This window comes from Festucalex cinctus, chromosome 10 (genome assembly GCF_051991245.1).
Source record: "Festucalex cinctus isolate MCC-2025b chromosome 10, RoL_Fcin_1.0, whole genome shotgun sequence".
NCBI lineage: Eukaryota > Metazoa > Chordata > Actinopteri > Syngnathiformes > Syngnathidae > Festucalex > Festucalex cinctus.
The window spans coordinates 6,113,471-6,136,495 of record NC_135420.1 but is presented as its reverse complement, the minus strand read 5'-3'; the positions used below and the strand labels follow the sequence as shown (position 1 = coordinate 6,136,495).

Genomic DNA, 23,025 nt, shown 5'->3' with positions numbered 1-23,025 from the left:
GTTGATTTGCCAGGAATTTACCTGATTCATTATTATATCTCAACTGTTGTATTATAAACTCTGTCTTTTTAGATAACATGTTATCTAACTGTATTTTTATATTCTGTAGTTCTATCCATATTTGATTATTTGGGTTTAATGCATCTGGATCATTTCAATTCCCAGTGACAGTGTTCACTTTTCCCAGAGCAGTTTTTTTTTTTTAAATGTGCTGTCTCGAGTTTGAAAACGTAAAACAGGATGGGCATGTAACTCGACATCCAATTGCCATGCACACAGGCCAGGTTTAGCTAACAAAGCCATGGCTTTAATGCATTTGTTGTCTTCCCCAAAATGATCAGACATTGATTTTGTAATAGCTATGTTTGTCTTACTCTTCCACTAGCACTCCAATTCCATCCTATCAAACTACATTTTTGCATTTGTGACGCTTTCCCCAAACGTTCCACCACCATGACCAAAACATGTGCCAAACCATCACACAGAGATGGCAAGCTGGTCTGCTGGCCTCTTTGCCTACAACTCCCAAATAAATGACCTTCCAAATAAAAATAGCTCCGCCTCACAGCATAACTCACTGCTTGCTTGAAGTGCTACAAATACTTGAATTCACCTCAAAAGGGAATTCCACAAACATAGACCAAAATAAGGACAAATACAATGTTTATTTACAGAAAAACAAACAAGATCACTGGTGCACAAGGCCAGGATGAATACGACGAGAGAGAACAAAAAAAAAAAAAAAAAGCTGAAAAAAAAATAAAAAATACACGAGCTGCAAAGAGAATAATGAGTGACAAAAAGCACTTGTGACGGCACGGTGATTGATTGGTTAGCACGTCCGCCTCCCAGTTCTGAGGACTTGGGTTCGAGTCCAGGCTCCGGCCTTCCTGGATGGAGTTTGCATGTTCTCCCCGTGCCTGCGTGGGTCTTCTCCGGGTACTCCGGTCTCCTCCCACATTCCAAAGACATGCATGGCAGGTTAATTGGGCGCTCTGAATTGTCCGTAGGTGTGCTTGTGCGTGTGGATGGTTGTTCGTCTCTGTGTGCCCTGTGATTGGCTGGAAACCAGTTCAGGGTGTCCCCCGCCTACTGCCCAAAGCCAGCTGAGATATGGCTCCAGCACCCCCCGTGACCCTTGTGAGGAATAAGCAGTCAAGAAAATGGATGGAAAAAGCACTTGCAAAAAGCAGCAAGGAATAAACTAGCACAAGTTACAAACTCGTACTTAACAAAAGTACTTACACACAAAATACCAAGATTCACAAGAAGAGGAGACGGATGATAAACTTGAAGCATACGCAGTGAGCAAGAGCAAGAATAATCCGACAGTTGTTGAGCCGGAGCTCACGCCTTAAGTAGTCCCCTGATTGCCAACGCGCTGCAGGTGCAGTGCAGCAGGACACGCCACCCCTGAAACACAACAGGATAACAGAACTGAGGGCAGAACCCGAACGCGCAACATTCCCATCAACTGTGAATGCATTCTGTTTGAGCAAGCGTGCAATTTAACACCTGCCACATGACAAGAAATGATTGACTATTAATCCTCATACATCACATCGTCACTCGAACACAAGGTCGTATTTAAAATGTGAAATAAAATGGAAGAGTTTCCCTTCAAAGGGCTGACCCAAGAGATTCCATTGCAAGTGCAGTGGTAGGATCTGTTCACTGTGATTCCACAGGAATATGAAATCAAGTCAAACATCAGATTACAGTTAAATTGAGTTCAAGTGTGTTGGCATCATCATCATCTTTATTCTGTGAACTCTTCCCATAACTGCAGCCCCCTTTGAGGTGGTCTTCTCTTTTGATGTGGGGAACGGGCCACTCGAGGTCCAAGTGGAAACGAGGGTCGCTCTGAATGACAACCGCTGGCACAGCGTCCGAGCCGAGCGAAATGTAAAAGAGGCGACGCTTCACGTTGATGACCTACCCGCGGCCACAAAGGTGGCGCCATCTGATGGACAAATTCATCTGCAGCTAAACAGCCAACTGTTTATAGGTGAGGTGACACTGTGTGTTTCAGGGAGAGACTGATTCTCAGCACCGATATTCTAACTAGGGATGTAACGATATTCAAAGATCACGATACAATATTATCACGATATGAAGGTCACGATCCGAGAATTATCACGATATTGTGTGGGTGTGAGTGTGTGTGTGTGTGTGGTGTGTGTGTGTGTGTGGGGGGGGGGGGGGGGGGGGGGGGGGCTGGGTATGGCGATATTTAAAAAAAGATCACAATATTTAAAAAAAAAAGAAGCTCATACTAAAAAAAAACAATATTGTGCTTTTGTACATAACAGCAATGCATATCTCGAATAACAATCTCTCGTAACAATATTGAAGCACTTACATGCTAATGCAAGCACACATTGATCGCTTCACAAGCAAATTAGGTTCCCCTTCATTTGACAATTAGCATAGATTTTAAACATAGAAGGCCAAAACATCCCTAATGAAAATTAAATTGCACTAATAAACTAGCCACTAGAGGGTGCTAGAAATGCACAAATGAAAATCAACCTGACTTTTTTAACAGATGTGTTCCTTTTAAATATTGTGAACATGACAATGACGATATTGTGACAGTTTTAATATCATGATATGATATCACGATATTGCCCTTATCGTTACATCCCTAATTCTAACCTTGCCTGCAAGCTGAATTCTCACAGTATTTGTAAGTTCACAACCCCCTGAGAATCCATATTTACCAACCCCACTGATTTTCTCCAAGCTAAACCACTGGTACTATGAGAACTCTGCAACTTTTGTTTTTGTTTGAAATAAAAACCAACAAATGTGAAAGTTTAAAATTACGGTGTTTTTGAAATTTTGGAAAACTTTATTTACTGTACAACAGGGCGCCAAATATCTTAAAGCGTCAACATTTTGCAAATCTTAAGGTTTGTTCAATAAACATGTTGGAAGTCATTTTAACAAGAGTTGGAGTTTAAAAATAAAAAATTGGGACGCATTTTACTTCAAATGAATATTGGCTCCAAATGTCGGTGTCTTTTTGACTACAAATACTAACAGTATCTGCCATAAAAAAATGAACACATCGGTCTCCACCTCCCTCTACTGTTATCAATTCACATTGGGCACGACTATTCTGCTTTGTTCTCAACAGTTCAGGCATTCTGCCAATTAACGTTTTCTTCTGATTTATTTTGTAGTAACAAAGATGGTTACGATAAATGCTTCACAGTAAAAGTATACATTTTACAGTTTGGGTCTCCTTCCCGACACCTCCATCATATGGTCCTTTGCGCCGGATTCTCAGTTTCCTCAGCTCTACAATGGCTAACACTCGTCCTCGCCGTGAAGTACAGCGGCCTCGCTATCTTGATGACTATCTGGTGACTCCTCCGGCACGTCGTCATCCTCCTCTCTCACACACACACCCACACGACCCCCCCCCCCCCCCCCCCCACACACACACACACACACCCAGACACGCACACAAATCTTCCATCAGAGGCTTCAAGAAGTAATTCATCACAATTATAAATATCATCATCAACGCAACTCCTCAATAAAGAGTGGCATGAGAGTGTGAAAAGTCTTATTTAATGGCCAGGCCGGACCACCTGAGGAGATTGAGAATATTTGAATCAGTCTGAATCAGTCGGGGGTCTCCTTCCCAACACCTCCATTACATGGAATTAATTAATGGATTAATGGAAATGCAGTGGAATAAAAATGAAAGTTGCCTGAAATATAAATAGCAAAGTAAAGTACCAATATTTAACATAGATGCATAAGGTCGTTCAAGACGATCTTCAAATGTCCACGTCAGCATCATGTGTGGCCGAATAAATCAAGGGGAGATCTTCTAGTTTACCTATATACAGTCAACGCTATTTGCTCGCACAAATCTCATGCACAGAGTCCAGCCGGTCAGTTTGCTTCTGCAATATCTAGCATGTGTGCATTTAATGGGAATGAGGGGAGCCACTTCGATTGGCCGGCAGTTGACTGCATTCCATCCCCCACAACGGAGCAAAATGGTGCAAAACGCTTTATGCTATCTGTGCTAGTCAAGCACCTATGTGGACAGTTAGACTGCACATTGTGCTAAACTTGCACTGGGCACCAAAATAGGAACCTTAATGAAAAATGTAATGTGGTAGCAGGGTGGTGGAGTGCTGCCTCAAAGAGGGAAAATCTGGGCACTCACTTTGTGTGAGGGATATGGCGATTTTAATACTACTGATTTGCCGTCTGAACACAGAGCCCTTACTTACCTTACTACAATCCCATAGCTCCGCCCCTGGTCATCTTGGTAGCACACACAAAAAAAGACACGTGCAAATGTTTTTTTTTTTGAAAGTTTTTTTAAAAAAAAAGATGCATAATGTGTTTAAACCAAATCAATGAGTAAAGAAACATAATGAGTCTTTGTTGTGCCAGCGATGAGCTCTATTGAGTGCCATTGTAATTTGGTACACCTGTCAATTGTTTCTATTTGCGCAATATATTTATTTTGTGACACATCTGCTGCCCTTTGTGAAAGGCTTGTTAATGTGTCAATCATCTAATCAAGCAATGCATGTGTATGTCTGTCAGCACACTTCTATACTATCCGGAACGTGAAACTAGGCAAGAAAGAACCTTTTATTACTCCACAAGCGATTGGGATTTATTGTTAGTTGTTGCGATGCCATAATGGTGGGTTGTTATACATCTTAAAATGTGAGGCTGTAGAATCTTTATTGTTGAGGAAAAAGGCTCACTTTGTAAAAAGAGTAAACTGTGCAATGCTGCCAGATGGCACATCCATCAGCCTGTTTCTTGGCATTGTAACACAGACAAGCCTGTATTTCTGATAAAGCCTGCATCAGCACAGAAATAAAGAGTAACCACTGCCTTTTTTTTCTTTTGTTCCCCTTTTTAGGAGGTACTGCTTCCAGACAAAAGGGTTTTCTAGGTTGTATCCGCTCTCTGCAGTTAAACGGGATCACTCTTGATCTGGAGGAGAGGGCAAGGGTCACTCCCGGGGCTCAACCTGGATGCCCAGGTCACTGCAACAGCTATGAGTTTCTGTGTCAAAACCAGGGTCTTTGTGTGGAAAAACACAACGGTTTCTACTGTGATTGTAGTCAGTCGGCCTACACTGGAGCCTTCTGCCATAAAGGTATGGATGTTCAAATATGACTTTGTGATATTAATACATCATATTCTGTCGAGAAATTATCAGTTGATTCAGTTGACAGACAACATGGTGATTTTCTCGTAACCAATTACTGATAAATTTGGAACTAATACATGATTATTTTGTATTAGATAAACTTCTTTTTAAAAGTGCATGCATCTTCTCCAACACGAAAAAAAAAATAATAATAATAAAAAAATATGTCCTCACATTTAAAAGTGTTAAAATAATTGTCTAAAACTGAGTTGCAACACAATCTTACAAATGAAGGGGGGTAACAACCACCGTAATGTGGTAAGAATCTACAGTGTAGACTTTCAAACATGGCTTACCATATAAGTACGTCGACACTTCTATCAGAAGAAGATGCAAGAATTAAGTGATGAATCAACAATTGATTATCAAATACTATTTTGATAATCAGTTCATTGTTTATTTACCTTGTTTAACTTAGAATTGCCCTAATAATCAAAATTTCAGCCTCTCCAGTGAATATCACATTCCTGTCGTCCTCCATGAAAGCAGATTGATTATCTTTGTGTTTAAAATAAGATGTTTGAAATCATCTGCTTTTACTTTGGAAAACAACGAAAAACATTTTGCTCCCCATTTTCTGATGGATTTAACCCAGTGGTGTCCAAACTACGGCCCGGGGGCCATTTGCGGCCCACCGTCTATTTTTCAGTGGCCTGCGACATATGCTAAAAATGGCATTTGACTCAGTTCAAATAAAAATAAAACAAAAATGTTTGGAGATGATGGGTGGTCGAGTGGAAAGCACATCCGCCTCCCAGTTCTGAGGACTCGAGTTCGAGTCCAGGTTCCGGCCTTCCTGGGTAGAGTATGCATGTTCTCCCCGTGTCCGCATGGGTCTTCTCGGGGTACTCCGGTCTCCTCCCACATTCCAAAGACATGCATGGCAGGTTAATTGGGCGCTCCGAATTGTCCCTAGGTGTGCGTGTGAGTGTGGATGGTTGTTTGTCTCTGTGTGCCCTGCGATTGGCTGGCAACCAGTCCAGGGTGTCTCCCGCCTACTGCCCAGAGCCAGCTGAGATTTTATTTTTATTGAGATTATTCCTCACAAGGGTCGCGGGGGGTGCTGGCGCCTATCTCAGCTGGCTCTGGGCAGTAAGCTTGGGACACCCTGGACTGGTTGCAGCCAATCGCAGGGCACACAGAGACGAACAACCATCCACACTCACAAGCACAACTAGGGACAATTCAGAGCACCCAATTAACCTGCCATGCATGTCTTTGGAATGTGGGAGGAGACTGGAGTACTCGGAGAAGACCCATGCGGGCACGGGGAGAACATGCAAACTCCACCCAGGAAGGCCGGAGCCTGGACTCGAACCGGAGTCCTCAGTACTGGGAGGCGGACGTGCTAACCACTCGACCACCGTGCCACCCACAGTCAAAATCAATTAAAAAATAAAAAATAAAATAAAAATTGCCCAGTGGAAAAAATATGGGGGTAAAGGAGTTAAAAGGCTGAACCAGGAACTGAATTATAATTAGTTTCTGTTTTTGCACATTCTGCACAGTCAATTTGAATAATATCCTTTTTGAATAAAGGAATAGGAATTTACAAAAAAATTTTTTAATCTGGTTCATTAATTAATTGGCGTAATAATCAAGATGAATCAATTATTGAAATAATCATTGGTTGCAGCCAGAGTATTTACATATTGATATTTTATGCTGATATAATTATAATTCCCTCAGATTGCATTACACCCAATGATGCATGCAAACTGTACTTCTGTAGAGGTCTTAAAACTCATTGAAAATTAAGAAGCATTAATATTCATTTGAGTGACAAACTGAGTCAGGTTAAATTAGCACAAGACACAATTATGTTAAGTTACCATGACCCGGTGCATTAATGAAAGGAACCGTGATCCGTCAGAAGGAGATCCTTCAGTCAGCAGATGTCAGACTGACCCTGAAGCACGGTCCTGTTCACTTTGACACTGTCTAGTTTTTCAAGAGAGGCTTTGAAAACACCAACATGAAAACCCTTTTCACAAGGTCAAGCATAAAACTTACTTTAAAGGACTCTTCTACCTCATTATTATGGAGGACCAAAAGTGCCAACATTAAATAAATAAGTACACCATTAAATAATTAAATAAAAGTGCCATTAATTAATTAAATGTGTCATTAATTAATTCATTTCCCTGTGATTATTAAATTATTTATTTATTTATATATTTATGTATTTATTTATGTATTTATTTATGTATATATTTATTTATTTATATATTTATTTATTCATTCATTTATTTATTTCTCTATTTAATTATTTCATGGTCGCTGTTTTGCGGTGTTTCGTGAATTTATTTTATCTGTCAAGCTCGCCCGTCAAAGTTAGTGGGCGGGTCCTAACACCTGATTGGTCAATCTGCTCATCAAGTCAAGGCAAATCCATTTCAGAATAGTCAATTGATGCAGTGTTCGTGGCTAGTAAACACAATTGATAGGCTGGGTGGCGCTTTTCACCTAAATAGGTGCGTTTCCATTAGACATTAGATTTACGCTTTCATTAGGTGCTTTTTGAGACGTGCTGAAATGGTAGTTCTTCGCAAAATTTTAACGGAAACACTTTTTTTCCCGCATTTCCTACTAGTCATGTGACTCCGCCCGGTCACGGAGAAAAGGAAGTACAGGATCAGTGGCTCAGCGAGAAGCCACAACGGTGCAAAATGCTCGATTGAACAACTGCTGCAAGTCCAACAACAAACATCACCAAAGCAATCAAAACATTGAAAAAAACAAAACAAAACACACACACAAAACAAAATTTGCATTTATGTATGTAAAACGTTACTAACAATAGTAAATTCAGCTCACCTTTATTTTGAGATCACTTAAAAAAATCGCTGCAATGAAAACTGCTGTCGCCAACATGGAATACAAATCAAACATACGAAAACAATTAAAACATTAAATTAACAACATACAAACAGTAAACTCTATCACATTCCAAACGTGTGTACCTAAAAGCCAGCAGATGTCGCTGTTTGACTTGCTGCCCGCGCCACTGTTGTTTCCAGGCATCATAAACAAGACTTCTTAAATCTCCCTGCATCTATCTATAATATTTTTTCTAATAGAATTTGAGATATATTTAAAATCCCTTAAATGTATCAAGTCTGAAACACGCAAACAATTTATTCTCGTGACGTTGCATGATGCGACCGCCTACATGAACTGCGAGATCTCGCGAGAGTTGAGGCGGGACATTACGAGAACTACGCCTCAGAAGCAAATTACTCTTGAATGGAAATGCCTACAAGGCAAAATTGTACTTTATCGAAATAAAAGAAATATCGCTTTTATTTTGATGTTGGTTTTGCACAACAAGCCTCTATCACTCTATATCAGCAAAAAAATCTATCACCATAGCCGCCATGTTGACAACCACTTCAGGCCGAAGCAGTCGCTTAGACAAGATTTGAGTGAATCAGGCCTCAGCCCCGCCCACTAACTTTGACGGGCGAGCTTGACAGATAAAATAAATTCACGAAACACCGCAAAACAGCGACAATGAAATAATTAAATAGAGAAATAAATAAATGAATAAATAAATAAATATATAAATAAATATATAAATATATAAATAAATTAATAAATAATTAAATAATCACAGGGTAATTAATTAATGACACTTTTATTTAATTATTTAATGGTGTATTTATTTATTTAATGTTGGCACTTTTGGTCCTCCATACATTATGCCATTTTACCTAAAATGCAATTCTTCACTGGTCTAACGAGACAGTCAACAAAATGTCCAAATGCTGCACAGTAGTGTCTGGGGTTGGTGAGAAATAAGGTCAATTCTAATATTAATTTACTAAACATAATTACTAGGAGTAATTTAATAGTAATAATTATCAAGGTTTGTACAGTAGTGTCAGAATGTTCCAGTTTAAAAAAATAGTAATTATATATGACTTACAGTATGTATGTACTAGGGCCCGACCGATACGCATTTTCTAGGCCGATGCCGATATCAATTTTTGGCAGAAAAAAAATACCGATTAATCTACCGATTATATATTATACTTGAAAGGACAATGACAAAATAAAAATAATAAAAGTAAAATAAGAATAAATAATAATAAGAATAAACTCAACCAATAGCAACTGAAAAAAAAAACTGAACAAATACTGACTGTTCGTGTGTGTTTTGGCCTCTTGGGGGAAGTGTGGTGCCGTGCATCCATGGCATACATACTTGAAGTGAGTACACAAGAAAGTTGCGATTGAATTCTGTTAAAATAATAATCGTTTTTCACACATTGGGAAGAATGTGTGCCTTTGAGTAGTGTTATCTCATCTGTGGGTATGTGTTCTCACAAGATTTGTGTGTGGATATTCGTTATTTGAAGGAAAAACACTCCCAAAGTCGAAGCTAACTTCCTGTTAGCATTTGCTAACTTCCTGTTTGATTTAGGCTAGCGATGTTTTAAAAACGAAGCAAGTTTTGTATTTAATATACAGTGGATGTGATTCTTAACATTGTGTATTTAGTTTTACAGTTAACGCCAACTGCGGATGCTTAGGGACACCAGAAGAAGCAGAATAACATACGCTACACACTTGCTAGTTGCTAATGCTACATAAGCAAAATGGTGCATTCAAGATACTTTCACAGTGTCGGAAACTTCAGACTTCTTCGAAAACGGTAATAATCGGCCATTTGGCCCAATTGGCTGATTTATTTTGGCCGATGTTTGAAGGCCAATAATCGGCCGATTATGATCAGTGGCCAATTAACTCATTCACTCCCAGCCATTTTCACAGAAGTAGTCCCGTTCGCTCCCGGCTGTTTTACTGGATTTTGACTGATTTTGCAAGGCCCACAGAATATTGTGTTTTATGGCTATAAGAGCATGGAACCTATCAAAAGAAAGATTAAAGTCTCTTCTTTCATCAGGAAAAAAAAAAGTATGTTTCTATCTGTTTCCGTTTTGCAGCAATTAGCATTCAAAGAGAGCTAAGTTTCATCAGTTTTCACAAATCTATTTAAAATTGTAAGTAATTGAGCTTTTGTTCTACATGGCCCTGGTTGATCTCCTTTGCTCTGCTGCCACCTGCTGGCCGTTTGTGTAATAACTACCATTTCTGCAACCGATCTTTGCAGTTGAGAGGCTGAATCAAAGCCTTCTGTATGCTCTAGCTAGCATTAAAAAAAAAAAAAAAAAATGTGTAAATACGTCTTTGGGACACTTAGAACATTAAAAAAAACGTATTTACACGTTATTGGGAGCAAATGAGTTAATCGGTCGGGCCCTAGTACATCAAATTATGAGTAATGCTATTTAGTATTAACCTACTAAAACTTAACCCAACTTATAACTACATTATGCATTTCTTTTTGTTGAGATACGTCACTCAAGGGTAGAAAAATCCTACAGTGAAACAGATTCGGCTCAGCAAATTCCATGTGACAAATGAAAGCAATTCATTTCCTGCATGACTTATTCTTTGAGCATAGTCCAAGCTACAATTGTCTGACAACATAATGCATGGGAGGCCCAATTTACTGGAAATTCTAATCTGTTTTAGTGATTTCTGCCAACTTTGAGTCGACGACATCCATAAGATATACTCTTAAGGAGCCCTTTGAGCGGAGCCAAAACCATAGTGCCTTGCCTTCATCTATCTTCTCTAAAATGACACTGAGAGGAGAAAATATCTCGCTGAACTTCAGGACTAGACAGACTCCTGCACTGCTGCTCTTTGTCAAGTCACTCTACAGGGAATACATCACCCTGCTCATCAACAGATATGGTAAGGACATTCATGGCTTGCTAAAGTAAAATGGATCCCCACTATTTGGGGATTATTTACGCCTGAGCTTCACTACTGTATTGACTCATCCCTCAAGGTGATTAGAATATGTTTAATTTTCATAAAAAAATAAAATAAAAAATAAAACAAAAAATTTTGTGCATTTCTTGTGGACTCGTAAACTTAAAGGATATGTTTATTATGCTGGATGACAAAAATGTTTTTTGTTAGTAGCTCTTCTGGTTTACCACCAAGCGGCATGCCTGGTATAAATATGTATGTACTGCAGAGCAAGGAGCAGTTTTCACAGACACACCGGGAAAATTTATTAATAGGTATGAGCCGATATGAGCAAAAATATCAAAGTATTAAAATTACAGCTCTAAAATGTGCTTATTTGAAATATTTGGGGAAATAAAAACATTTTTTTTCATGTAACACATTCTATTTTGTTTTTTAAACAAAATATAGGAAAATTGGTATATTGAGACACGTGCCATGTTAAGTTTATAAGTAAATAAATGTTGATATTCTTCCTCTGCTTTCATTTTTCTTAGCAAGACACAGTGTCCAATCACCGGTGAGCTATTTTTGCATTAATTGAAGGCAATTAACTTCAAAGACGCAGCTGGTTTTTATTTTTTAGGTATAATGCAAGCTGCAAAGGCAAACGTAAACTGCGTATTTAAACATTAACGAGCAATATTGATTCTGACGCCTGCGTATCCATACGTGTATTGTAATGAGACTCGCAATTAGGGGTTAAAAAAAATCGATTCGGCAATATATCACAATACTACATCGCGCAATTCTCGAATCGATTCAATAGGCGGCTGAATCGATTTTTAAACTTCCATTTTTAATGGAAAAATATTCAATAAAACATCTTACTTTGGGTTAGGGTTCACACCTTAAGCATGGAAGAATGCTTTATGAACGTAACATTAAGCCTTAATATTTAATTTTAATGCTGTTCAAGCATGAAACAGATTACAACCTGTATAAGACTGAAGTTTCAGATAAATAAATAATACATTTTCATACAAATCTTACACTCTACAAGTTTACTGATTAGCATTTTCTAAATTTGAATGAAAAAAATCGCAACAATCGACTTATAAATTCATATCGGGATTAATCGATATCGAATCGAATCGTGACCTGTGAATCGTGATACGAATCAAATCGTCAGGTACTAGGCAATTCACACCCCTACTCGCAATGATATATTGCCGTATCGATTTTTTGAGCACACCCCTAGTAAATATATTGGACTCTTCTCGTGTTCCCTCACATGTCATATTGCGCTGAAGTTTGGAGAAATGTGAAATGTATATAAAACAAATACAGACGCAATTATTAAATTACAGAAAAAGTGCTACCGGTAATCAATCATTTATAGGATCTGGTATTTTAAAATTTATGGACATCATGTAGCCTATGTGAAGACACTGGAAATGCTTCTTCGCATTTGCGTTTGCATTCAGAATTTCTTTAAATTAAGAGAAGGAAACTGTAATATACGTTTATTTATGTTTGAAAGTTGAAACGTGAAGTGAGGGCCAATATGAAAGACACGTGTTTCAGTTTTGGGTGTGAAATTGTGGAATGGACTGGATGGTGCGTTGAAGCTGTGTACTTCTCTGTTGGGGTTTAAGAAAAAAAATTAAAGTAATATATTTAATGTGAGTGTAGTATTTATTTAATTTTCCCTGTTGTAATTCTATGTGATACATGGGACAGTATGGGACACTGCTTCAGGCTATTCCTTTTTCGGTTAATTGATTTGTTGAAAGGATGTTTGTGGTTTCTTTTCTGTCCATCCATCCATCCATCCATCCATTAACAATTCTGATGATGCATGCTGAATAGTCACTTATATCGTTTTGAACACTACATAATGTTTTTGTTATATGAGTTTGTTTATTTTTTTATTTTTATTTTTAATTTTTAATTTTTTATTTTTTTTAGGTGAACTGGAGTTAAGGTACAAGTTGCACAACAGCAGAGACGTGGAAGTGTTTGCAAGCAATGTCATGAACCTGGCAGATGGAAGCCTGCATGCGGTGGCTATTAAGCGGCAAGGAGACTCCATCTCCATTCAGGTACATGCAGCTGCTTCCCATAAATTAACTGAACAATAGCTCCATATGCAGTCGCCTTATTCTTTCCTGTTGTTTCTGCTATCATACACAAGGAGATATAGGAAAATGCCCATTTTATGGAAACAGTTCAGGTTACATTGGAGATTTTCTTCACAGCTGTCTTTTAAAGTTCCTTGAGTGAACATTTGAAGGTGAAATAATGAGATATTGTTTCATAGATTGACAAGAATGACAGTGAGAGCTTCATGCTGGCATCTGATGTCGAATTCAACAGCTTCAACGTGATTATTCTGGGAAGAGCACGTGGTAAGCGAGGAAGTCTTGTACAATTTTGATGTACAGTACACTTTTTTGTTTGGCTATATAAGTTGTTACTGTTCGTTTTTTTTTTTTTGCTGCTTGCTGTTGTAGTCTAGCAGTAAAAGTAACGGCAACAAATAGAGCAGGCACTTTTAACACGTTCATGGTCACATAAGAAGCACTTCACTCCAAAAAGATGACATAAGAAAACAAAGAAACCACTGAAGATGGAGCCACCCCCTTACATTAATTATGCATTAAAAGCTCTTTTACCCACGTGGAAGAGTGAAATAATGTACATAGCATATGACAGCACTGTTATTTTTTTTCCCCTAATGCAAAAGTTCAGACATAATGAGTGTACTCTATGTTAGTGGCCTTTTGTCTGTTATGTTATGTTAGTGTTGAACTTCAATGTCTTTGTACTTCATGTCTGCCTACGAGTGGCTTTCAATATAATAATGGTTGCGATAATAACCTTAGACTAGAGCTGCGAGCAGCTGGAAATTGTCCTCGCAACTCTGGCCACGTTGGGGTACTGTCACATAGGACAAGAAGCCTCTAAAATATAAATGTCTTTGCCAGGCCTTATATATATATATATATATATATATATATATATATATATATATATATATATATATATATATATATATATATATATATATATATATTAGGGCTGTCAAAGTTAAAGCGTTAATAGATTAATTAATCACAGAAAATTGTCGCATTAATCACGTATTAACGCAGATTAATCACACTATTTTTTTGACCGCACTTGAGCCTTGAACATAACTGCGGATGGTTACATTGAAGGCTGCGCAGGTCAGTGATTCGGTAAATGCACGGCATTTCCTACGCCTGTTGTTCCAAGATGAGCGGGGTGACTCCAGCTGGAGTGCTCGGTGGTAATTTTCGCTTTAAAAAACACTTCGACGGGACTTTAGATGAAACAAAAGTAATTTGTGTTTAATTAATTAATAATTGCTGAATGGCACCCAATTGATATGATGCTGTTATGTTTTGAGCAATACACGCGCATGCATGCAATTGCGTACATGCATTTAATCAATGTTTGCAAATGACATTCAGATAATAAAATGTGTTAATGTCAAAATATTACGGTATTTTGTATTTTATATTACGCGAGTAATTTAGCTGATTAATCGTGATTAATCAAAATTAAAAAGTGATTAATCAGATTAAAAATTGTAATCGTTTGACAGCACTAATATATATACACACACATATATATATATATATATATATATATATATATATATATATATATATATATATATATATAGTAAAGCTGTCAAACGATTACATTTTTTAATCAGATTAATCACATCTTAGAATTTTGATTAATCATGATTAATCACTGACTTAAATAGGCTTTTTTTTTCCCAACATATTTTGCCCGCTAAATTTGAAGCGCACCTCTTATTAATATTTTTGAAATGAGGACGTCTTCAAAAATTAATATCCACTACACACGCTCATCCTGCTTTTTCTAATCAATTATTTGCATAATTTAAAATGGGGGGAAAAAAAGACTTATGGCAGATGTAAAAATGTATTAAATGCTTTACTTTAATGCATGTAGTTATGTTTATTGCTCAAACTCCAACAGCTACCTTTAATGTAACCATCCACTGGCGGCTAAAAAGGATCATCTGCGGTCAAAATTAATAGTGTGATTAATCTGTGGTAATACAATGATTAATGCGATAATTTTTTGTGATTAACTAGTTAACGCTTTAACTTTGACAGCACTAATATATATATATATATATATATATATATATATATATATATATATATATATATATATATATATATATATATATATATATATATGTATGTATGTGTAAAAGCAAAGAAAAAAAATAGTATGGTTCTACCTCATTCCATTCTTTAGTAATCATGATTATCATTTGAAAATGGCTCAGTTGGACATAAATCAACAATCTCAGGCAAAATGAAGAGAAAATAAGTTTTATGTGAAGTGATGCATTTTCTGCACAACAGTGACTTTGACACTAATATTTTTTGGTTTTGACACGACTCGACCGAGTCGATGAAAAACAGATCCCAGAAAGGCAGGCTCAGAGAAGGAAAACAATCTCGATTTATTCTTTGGTTAAACCGAAGAAGCAAATCTTGCTCGCAGGCAAGATAACGAGAATCACAAAAAACACTTGCACACAGCAAGGAACCCGAAGGTAACAGAAAACACTTGCAAAAGACAAGGAGCACGAATATAACAAAAAACACTTGCAAAAGGCAAGGAGCACGAATGTAACACATAACACTAGCAAACGGCAAGGAACGCGAATGTAACATAAAACACTTGCAAAAGGCAAGGAACGCGAATGTAACAAAAAACACTTGCAAAAGGCAAGGACAGAATAGCAAACACAAAACACTTGCACCCGGCAAGGACTACACGAAATAGAATGCGGAAACAATCAAAGGCGGAGTAAACAACAGAAAGCGACGCGGATATACACACGTGAATACAGAATTAACCGAGGACAAAAACAGATACTATGACTTTACCAAACTGGAGAACGCGGAGAACACTTGGACACAATGGTGAGCAAATAATAATCCGACACCGGAGAGGGCAGCTCGGAGTCCTTTTAAAGCATTGATTGCTTAACGCGAAGCAGGTGCGGAGCTGGGGAACGCCTCCCTCGTTATTGGCACTGGAAGAGAGAGAAGCACAACAGGCTGAGAACCGAACCATGACAGTACCCCCCCCTTAACGGACGCCCCTTGGCGGACCACCTGGCTTATCTGGGTGAGCAGCATAGAAGGTGTCTAATAACGATGGGTCCAAGATCCAGGAGCGAGGGACCCATTGCCGCTCCTCAAGTCCGTAACCTTCCCAGTCGACCAGGTACTGGAAGCCCCGGCCCCTGCGCCTTGAGTCCAAAATTTCTTTGACCGTGTAGACCGGATCCCCATCGACCACACGGGGAGGAGGCGGAGCTGGTGCAGGTGGGTTCAGCGGGCTGGGAGTCTCTGGCTTGAGTAGGGAAACGTGGAACACGGGATGCACCTTGAGTGAAGGTGGAAGACGGAGTTTCACAGTCACTGGATTGATGACGGTAAGTATCTCGAAGGGTCCGATGTAGCGCGGACCCAATTTCTTTGAGCACCCTGCCAGGCGCATGTCCCGGGATGAGAGCCAAACCTTGTCCCCTGGCCGGTAAGTGGGTTGCGGTCGCCGCCGACGATCCGCAATCTCCTTGTTACGGGCAGCTGAACGGGATAGCGCCGCTCGGGTCTCCCGCCATACCTTGTGGGCCCTCCGTAGATGGTGCTGCACAGTGGGTAGTTCGATGGGACCTTCTTGAGACGGAAACAGGGGTGGCTGATAGCCGTATGCTGCCATAAAGGGTGAGTGTCCTGTCGCCGATGACGGCAAAGTGTTCGTGGCGTACTCGATCCAGGAGAGGTGCGAAGACCAGGACTCAGGATTGTGCAGGCAAACACACCGGAGGGCAGCTTCGAGGTCCTGGTTGGCCCTCTCAGTCTGGCCATTGGTTTGGGGATGATACCCTGACGACAAACTGGCTGTGGCGCCCAACAGCCTGCAGAACTTCTTCCAGACCTGGGAGATGAATTGTGGTCCACGGTCGGACACCAAGTCCACCGGGATGCCGTGAAGCCTGAAGACATGACGGACGAGGAGTTGTGCAGTTTCCCAGGATGACGGCAGTTTGGAGAGGGCAACAAAGTGAGACAGCTTTGAAAACCGGTCAACCACGGTCATAATCACCGTATTTCCCCTGGATCGAGGAAGACCGGTGATGAAGTCCAGTGAGATGTGCGACCATGGCCGCGACGGAATGGGTAGCGGCCTTAACAGTCCCATCGGCGGCTGGTGGGACGATTTCCCGCATGCACAAGCGGTACATGCCTTGACGAACTCCGTAACGTCTTTATTCATGTCGGCCCACCAGAATCGCTGGCCGATCAAGGCAAGAGTCCGGTTAATTCCTGGATGACAGGCAACTTGTGAGGTATGACCCCACCGTAGGACCTCCGCCCGCACTGGGTCAGGGACGAACAGTTTCTCGGCCGGGCACCCTTCCGGAACAGCGATCCCCTCCTGTGCTTCCGTGACTTTCTTCTCGGCTTCCCATCGAACTGCACCCACGAAGCAATGTGCGGATAGGACCGGTTCAGTTCCGGCCTCAGGCGTGGCGGCCTCGTGTATCCGGGACAAAGCGTCTGGCTTCTGGTTCCAGGATCCCTGGCGGTAGTCCACGACAAAGTTGAACCGTGTGAATAGCAATGCCCAGCGTGCCTGTCGCGAGTTGAGTCTCTTGGCTGACCGAAGGTATGCCAGATTTTTGTGGTCCGTCAAAACCTTAAAGGGTTCCTTGGCGCCCTCCAGCCAGTGTCGCCATTCTTGCAGAGCCAAGACAATCGCCAACAGTTCCCGATTCCCGACGTCGTAGTTGGCCTCTGCGGGACTCAGTCGCCGGGAGAAGAAGGCGCAGGGATGGAGCTTCCCGTCTTCTGGCGACCGCTGGGACAGGACCGCCCCCACTCCTGAATCCGACGCGTCAACCTCGACCACAAAGGACAAATCCGTATTAGCGTGGATAAGCACTGGCGGGTTTACAAACTGCTGCTTTAATTCCAAAAATGCATTTTCGGCGCAAGGTGACCACCTAACAGGTACTTTGCTAGACGTCAGTTTAGTAAGGGGGGCTGCCCGTAAGCTATAATCCTTAATAAAGCGACGATAGAAATTAGCGAATCCCAGAAAACGTTGTAGCTGCTTACGAGTTTTGGGAGTCGGCCAATCGACCACGGCTTGAGTTTTAACCGGATCTGCCCGTAGTTGCCCTCCCTCAATGATAAAACCCAGGAATTGCACCGACTTAGCGTGGAACTCACACTTCTCTGCTTTAACATAAAGTCGATTTTCTAAGAGGCGCTGGAGGACCAAGCGGACATGTTGTCTATGCTCGTGTACGTCGCGTGAGAAAATCAGGATATCGTCTAGGTAAACAAAACAAAAAATGTTCAGCATGTCCCGGAGGACATCATTAATCAAACATTGGAACACTGCTGGGGCGTTAGTCAGACCAAAGGGCATTACACAGTACTCAAAATGTCCAAGTGGTGTCTTAAATGCGGTCTTCCACTCGTCCCCTTCCCGTATCCTCACCAGATGATAGGCGCTTCGCAGGTCTAGTTTCGTAAAGATTCGGGCCGACTGCAACGGGGCGAATGCTGAGTCAAGCAGGGGAAGGGGATATTTGTTCTTAACAGTGATATCATTCAGACCTCGATAGTCGACGCAAGGACGGAGTGTCTTATCCTTTTTCTCGATGAAGAAAAATCCAGCTCCTACGGGAGACTTTGACGGCCGTATCTGACCATTCGCTAGCGACTCGGTAATATACTCCCGTAAAGCGTCCTGTTCCGGCTGGGACACCTGATATAAGCGTGAACCAGGCAATGGTGCACCGGGAATCAGCTCAATCGCACAGTCATACGGCCGATGGGGCGGCAATGCTCGCGCACGATCTTTGCTAAAGACCTTACTAAGATCATGGTATTCCTCGGGGACGTGGTCAAGGCATACCGGTTCGGGAGTTAAGCTAGCTGGCACCGATGTTGCCCCTCCTGCCGACTTCAGACAGTGGGCATGGCAGAAGGGACTCCAGTTCTCTAAAGCCGGCTTCTCCCAATCGATATCAGGATTATGCGTTTTTAGCCAGGGAAGGCCCAACACTAGGGGCGCAGAACGGGACGGCATAATAAAAAACCTCCTTCTCTCCACGTATTACCCGAGAGTCTCAAAATGAGAGGACCAGTTGACAGTCGTACCTCCGCCAGCAGGCGCCCGTTGAGGTCGAAAACCTTCTTGACCTTCTCTAAGGTCTCTACCGGGCTTCCTAACGCTTCTACAACACACGGGTCTATGAAGCAATCATCTGCCCCTGAATCGATTAGCGCACTTACCCTAAGACTCAACCCGTATCCTGACAGCTCCCCCGACAATTCTAGCCGTTTATCACTGAGAGTAGACTCCGCCGACGGGCTTGGTTCGGTTCCCCCCGGTTCATGCTTACATTGATTTGCATCCTTCTCGGACTCCAGGGACTCATCGGCACGGCACCCCAATCGAGCGGTCGGCCGCGTCCTGCGTGAAGGTCGCGCTGGGCATGACGCCACTCGAAGCCCAGGTTGACCGCAGTAGAGGCAGGCTCCAGCGCGCCACCGGCGACGACACTCCTCAGGGTGCAGGCGTCCACCACCCATTTGCATGGGCTCCCCTCCGTCGTCCGGAGGTCCTGGAAGGGTGCGTGCTTCAGCGACGTCGTTGAGAGTGAGTCTGGACGTGTCGTTGTTGACGGCCGCTCCACGCCGCTCAACAGCACGCTCCCGGCAACGTTCCCGTACCCGGTTATCCAAACGGATCGTTAGTTCAATAAGTCCCTCTAGAGAGCTCGTGTCATCGCGAACTGCCAGTTCATCCTTAAGTTGCGTATTCAGTCCCCGACGAAAGATACTCCGCAACGCACAGTCCCCAAACCCGCTCTCGGCGGCCAAAATACGAAATTCGATCGAATAATCAGCGACCGATCTCACCCCCTGTACTAAATCTAGCAACCGACCCCCGGCCTCTCTCCCCCTAACCGGATGATCGAACACGCGTTGAAATTCACCAACAAAATTGGGGAAAGAGGACCGAAGGTCTGGTCGCGCGTTGCTCACCACCATCGCCCATGTAGCGGCTTGACCAGTCAGGAGGCTCATAATGAACGCTACTTTGGACTGATCTCGAGCGTAAGTAAATGGTTGCTGGTCAAAAATGAGCGAACACTGATGCAAAAACTGACCGCAACCTCCAGGCTGTCCATCGTAGCGTGACGGGTGGGGCAAAACGGGTTCTCTATGTGTAACCGGGAGCGCCGAAATGGCAGTGTCCGAACGCGGAAGTTCCGGGTTCTGCACCCCGCGGGAACTGAGCTGCTCGAGCCTCCCGAACATCTCCTCACAACGATGAACAAGCCTGCCCACCACCTCTTGAAGACCGGCCAAGGTGGTCTCGGTTTGCCCGACCCGTTGTCCCTGACTGGCCAATGCCCTTCTCACCTTTTCTGAGTCTGCGGGATCCATGGTCGGATTATTCTGACACGACTCGACCGAGTCGATGAAAAACAGATCCCAGAAAGGCAGGCTCAGAGAAGGAAAACAATCTTGATTTATTCTTTGGTTAAACCGAAGAAGCAAATCTTGCTCGCAGGCAAGATAACGAGAATCACAAAAAACACTTGCACACAGCAAGGAACCCGAAGGTAACAGAAAACACTTGCAAAAGGCAAGGAGCACGAATATAACAAAAAACACTTGCAAAAGGCAAGGAGCACGAATGTAACACATAACACTAGCAAACAGCAAGGAACGCGAATGTAACATAAAACACTTGCAAAAGGCAAGGAACGCGAATGTAACAAAAAACACTTGCAAAAGGCAAGGACAGAATAGCAAACACAAAACACTTGCACCCGGCAAGGACTACACGAAATAGAATGCGGAAACAATCAAAGGCGGAGTAAACAACAGAAAGCGACGCGGATATACACACGTGAATACAGAATTAACCGAGGACAAAAACAGATACTATGACTTTACCAAACTGGAGAACGCGGAGAACACTTGGACACAATGGTGAGCAAATAATAATCCGACACCGGAGAGGGCAGCTCGGAGTCCTTTTAAAGCATTGATTGCTTAACGCGAAGCAGGTGCGGAGCTGGTGAACGCCTCCCTCGTTATTGGCACTGGAAGAGAGAGAAGCACAACAGGCTGAGAACCGAACCATGACAGGTTTAGTGACATCCCAAATATCTCAACATCTTAACAGTTCTTGCCTTCAAGAAAACATGAACAAAAACAATGAAAATGTGTTTTAGATAGCAAAATAAGGATTTTATTTACATATCTGATAAAGTGTGTAAACGGCAATATTTTCACATTTGACAAAATATTTACAAAATGTTGACCATTTACAGGAAGGGGTGTGCGTGCGTGTGTGTGTGTGCCGGGGGGGGGGGGGAGGGGTTAGTGCTCGTGTGTGGATGCCCGTGCGTTTGCTATTTACATACTATACAAAGTCAACAGCAACATTTTCACATTTGATCAACTAAAATTTTTTGGTTATTTACAAAATATATATGCATGCAACTCAATCGTGTCTTTTTGTGTGATAGCGTGTGAAGCATTCTCCTGTGTGCAAGGGGATATTGCAAGATGTGCACACCTTTGTGCCTCTGCCACGAAGGGGAGTGTTGTCCTGCTTCTGGGTCTACCTGTAAATTACAGAAAAATACTGTATATAGTTTCCAGCAATATGTAATTTTTCATTATTGTTGCAAGGTATTGTACTTTTTTTTTTTTTTTTTTTTTTTTTTTACCTCTCGGTCGCACTGCGTGGGACCGCGAAGGGGCCATCTGTGTACGCTGCACAAACTGTAATTGAATGTTGCATAATTTTCATTAGTATGTGGTACAGACATTGCACATTTACAGAAGCATGACTGTGAATATTCTCATCCATACAAGTCATTTCATTCCCGTGACATTCAATATACTGAACTAGTACAATTGTGATCACTTGATTTACAGAAGCACAGAGCAAAATGCTACACGTTAGCTTAACTCCGCGGCTTCCAAAAGCTTCCGGGGATAAATCTTTGCTGCTGCTACTGCTGCCAGACTTGAAGGGAACCTTTCAATTGATGAATGCGGCGTGAGTTCGCCAAATTCGTCATCGGATTCTTCGTCAGATGACATTGAATCGTCAGAGATACGACGATGCAGATCTCTTTAATTTGTTGAAATTTAGAGGTTTCAGGGGTTGGCGTAAGACTCTGATTTTGTAACCATGTGGAAGTCAGGAAGTGTTTGGTTGGTGCTGGATTTTACTTTGATTTATCTTTCTTTTCTTTTTATCTTTTCTGACTTTTTCTCTGGTCTTCTGACCGTCTGAACCTCACGACTCTGAAGTATCTGGTTAAGGTGAAGGGCAATGGGATTTTTATTAGGTTTAAGTATCAATTTGCACGTATTTGCACGCACGCACATACGCGCACGCACACATACAAAAAAAAAAGAAAAAGAAAGAGATACGACGATGCAAACGTGCCTTGAGAACGCCGGAGGCGGTGGCTTTTGAAGTGGACGCCCGTCTGACGTGTCTGTCACTATTCACACCTTCTTCTGCTGAATCCGCTCCTTGATCTTTCTCTTCGTCACCTCTTGACTGATCGTGACAAAGGCTCTGCTCAAAAGCGTGAGCTGCTTGAAAGTAGTAGTTGGCTTGTTTTTAGCGTCCTCCAGTTAGCACTTGTCCTTTCTCCTCCCCACCACACCACAACTCCACAAAACTCTGCTCTTCTTCTTTGCTAGGAAATTACATCCTTCTTATGGAAAGACACCACCACTGCCATCAAGAGGGCACAGTTAGTTACTACAGTGCTTCCCAGGCTCAATACTCAGAGGGAAGTTGCCCAAGAGTCTCATCCACCCTTTCTTAAAACACACACACACACACACACACACACGAACCCCCACACACAGTTGACGAGACTTCTTGTCTGCGGCTGACAACTT

The 23,025-nt window shown here is 41.7% G+C and overlaps 1 protein-coding gene and 1 long non-coding RNA gene across 4 annotated transcripts in view; one reads left to right on the top strand and one right to left on the bottom strand.

Moving 5' to 3' along the window:
• LOC144026874 (contactin-associated protein-like 4) overlaps positions 1-23,025 on the top strand; it is a 116,783-nt gene that overhangs the window by 84,166 nt on the left and 9,592 nt on the right. For all 3 annotated transcript variants that reach the window (XM_077533956.1, XM_077533958.1, XM_077533957.1), the window contains exons 17-21: positions 1,790-2,008; positions 4,910-5,149; positions 10,745-10,969; positions 12,941-13,074; positions 13,293-13,380. In XM_077533956.1, the coding sequence (XP_077390082.1) occupies positions 1,790-2,008; positions 4,910-5,149; positions 10,745-10,969; positions 12,941-13,074; positions 13,293-13,380 (906 nt within the window). The remainder of the gene's footprint in view (positions 1-1,789; positions 2,009-4,909; positions 5,150-10,744; positions 10,970-12,940; positions 13,075-13,292; positions 13,381-23,025) is intronic.
• LOC144026875 (uncharacterized) lies at positions 20,569-22,777 on the bottom strand. The gene is made up of 4 exons (XR_013285324.1): positions 22,559-22,777; positions 21,828-21,882; positions 21,674-21,722; positions 20,569-21,194 (listed from the first exon to the last, which is right to left on the bottom strand). It is a non-coding gene; the product is annotated as an uncharacterized LOC144026875 (long non-coding RNA).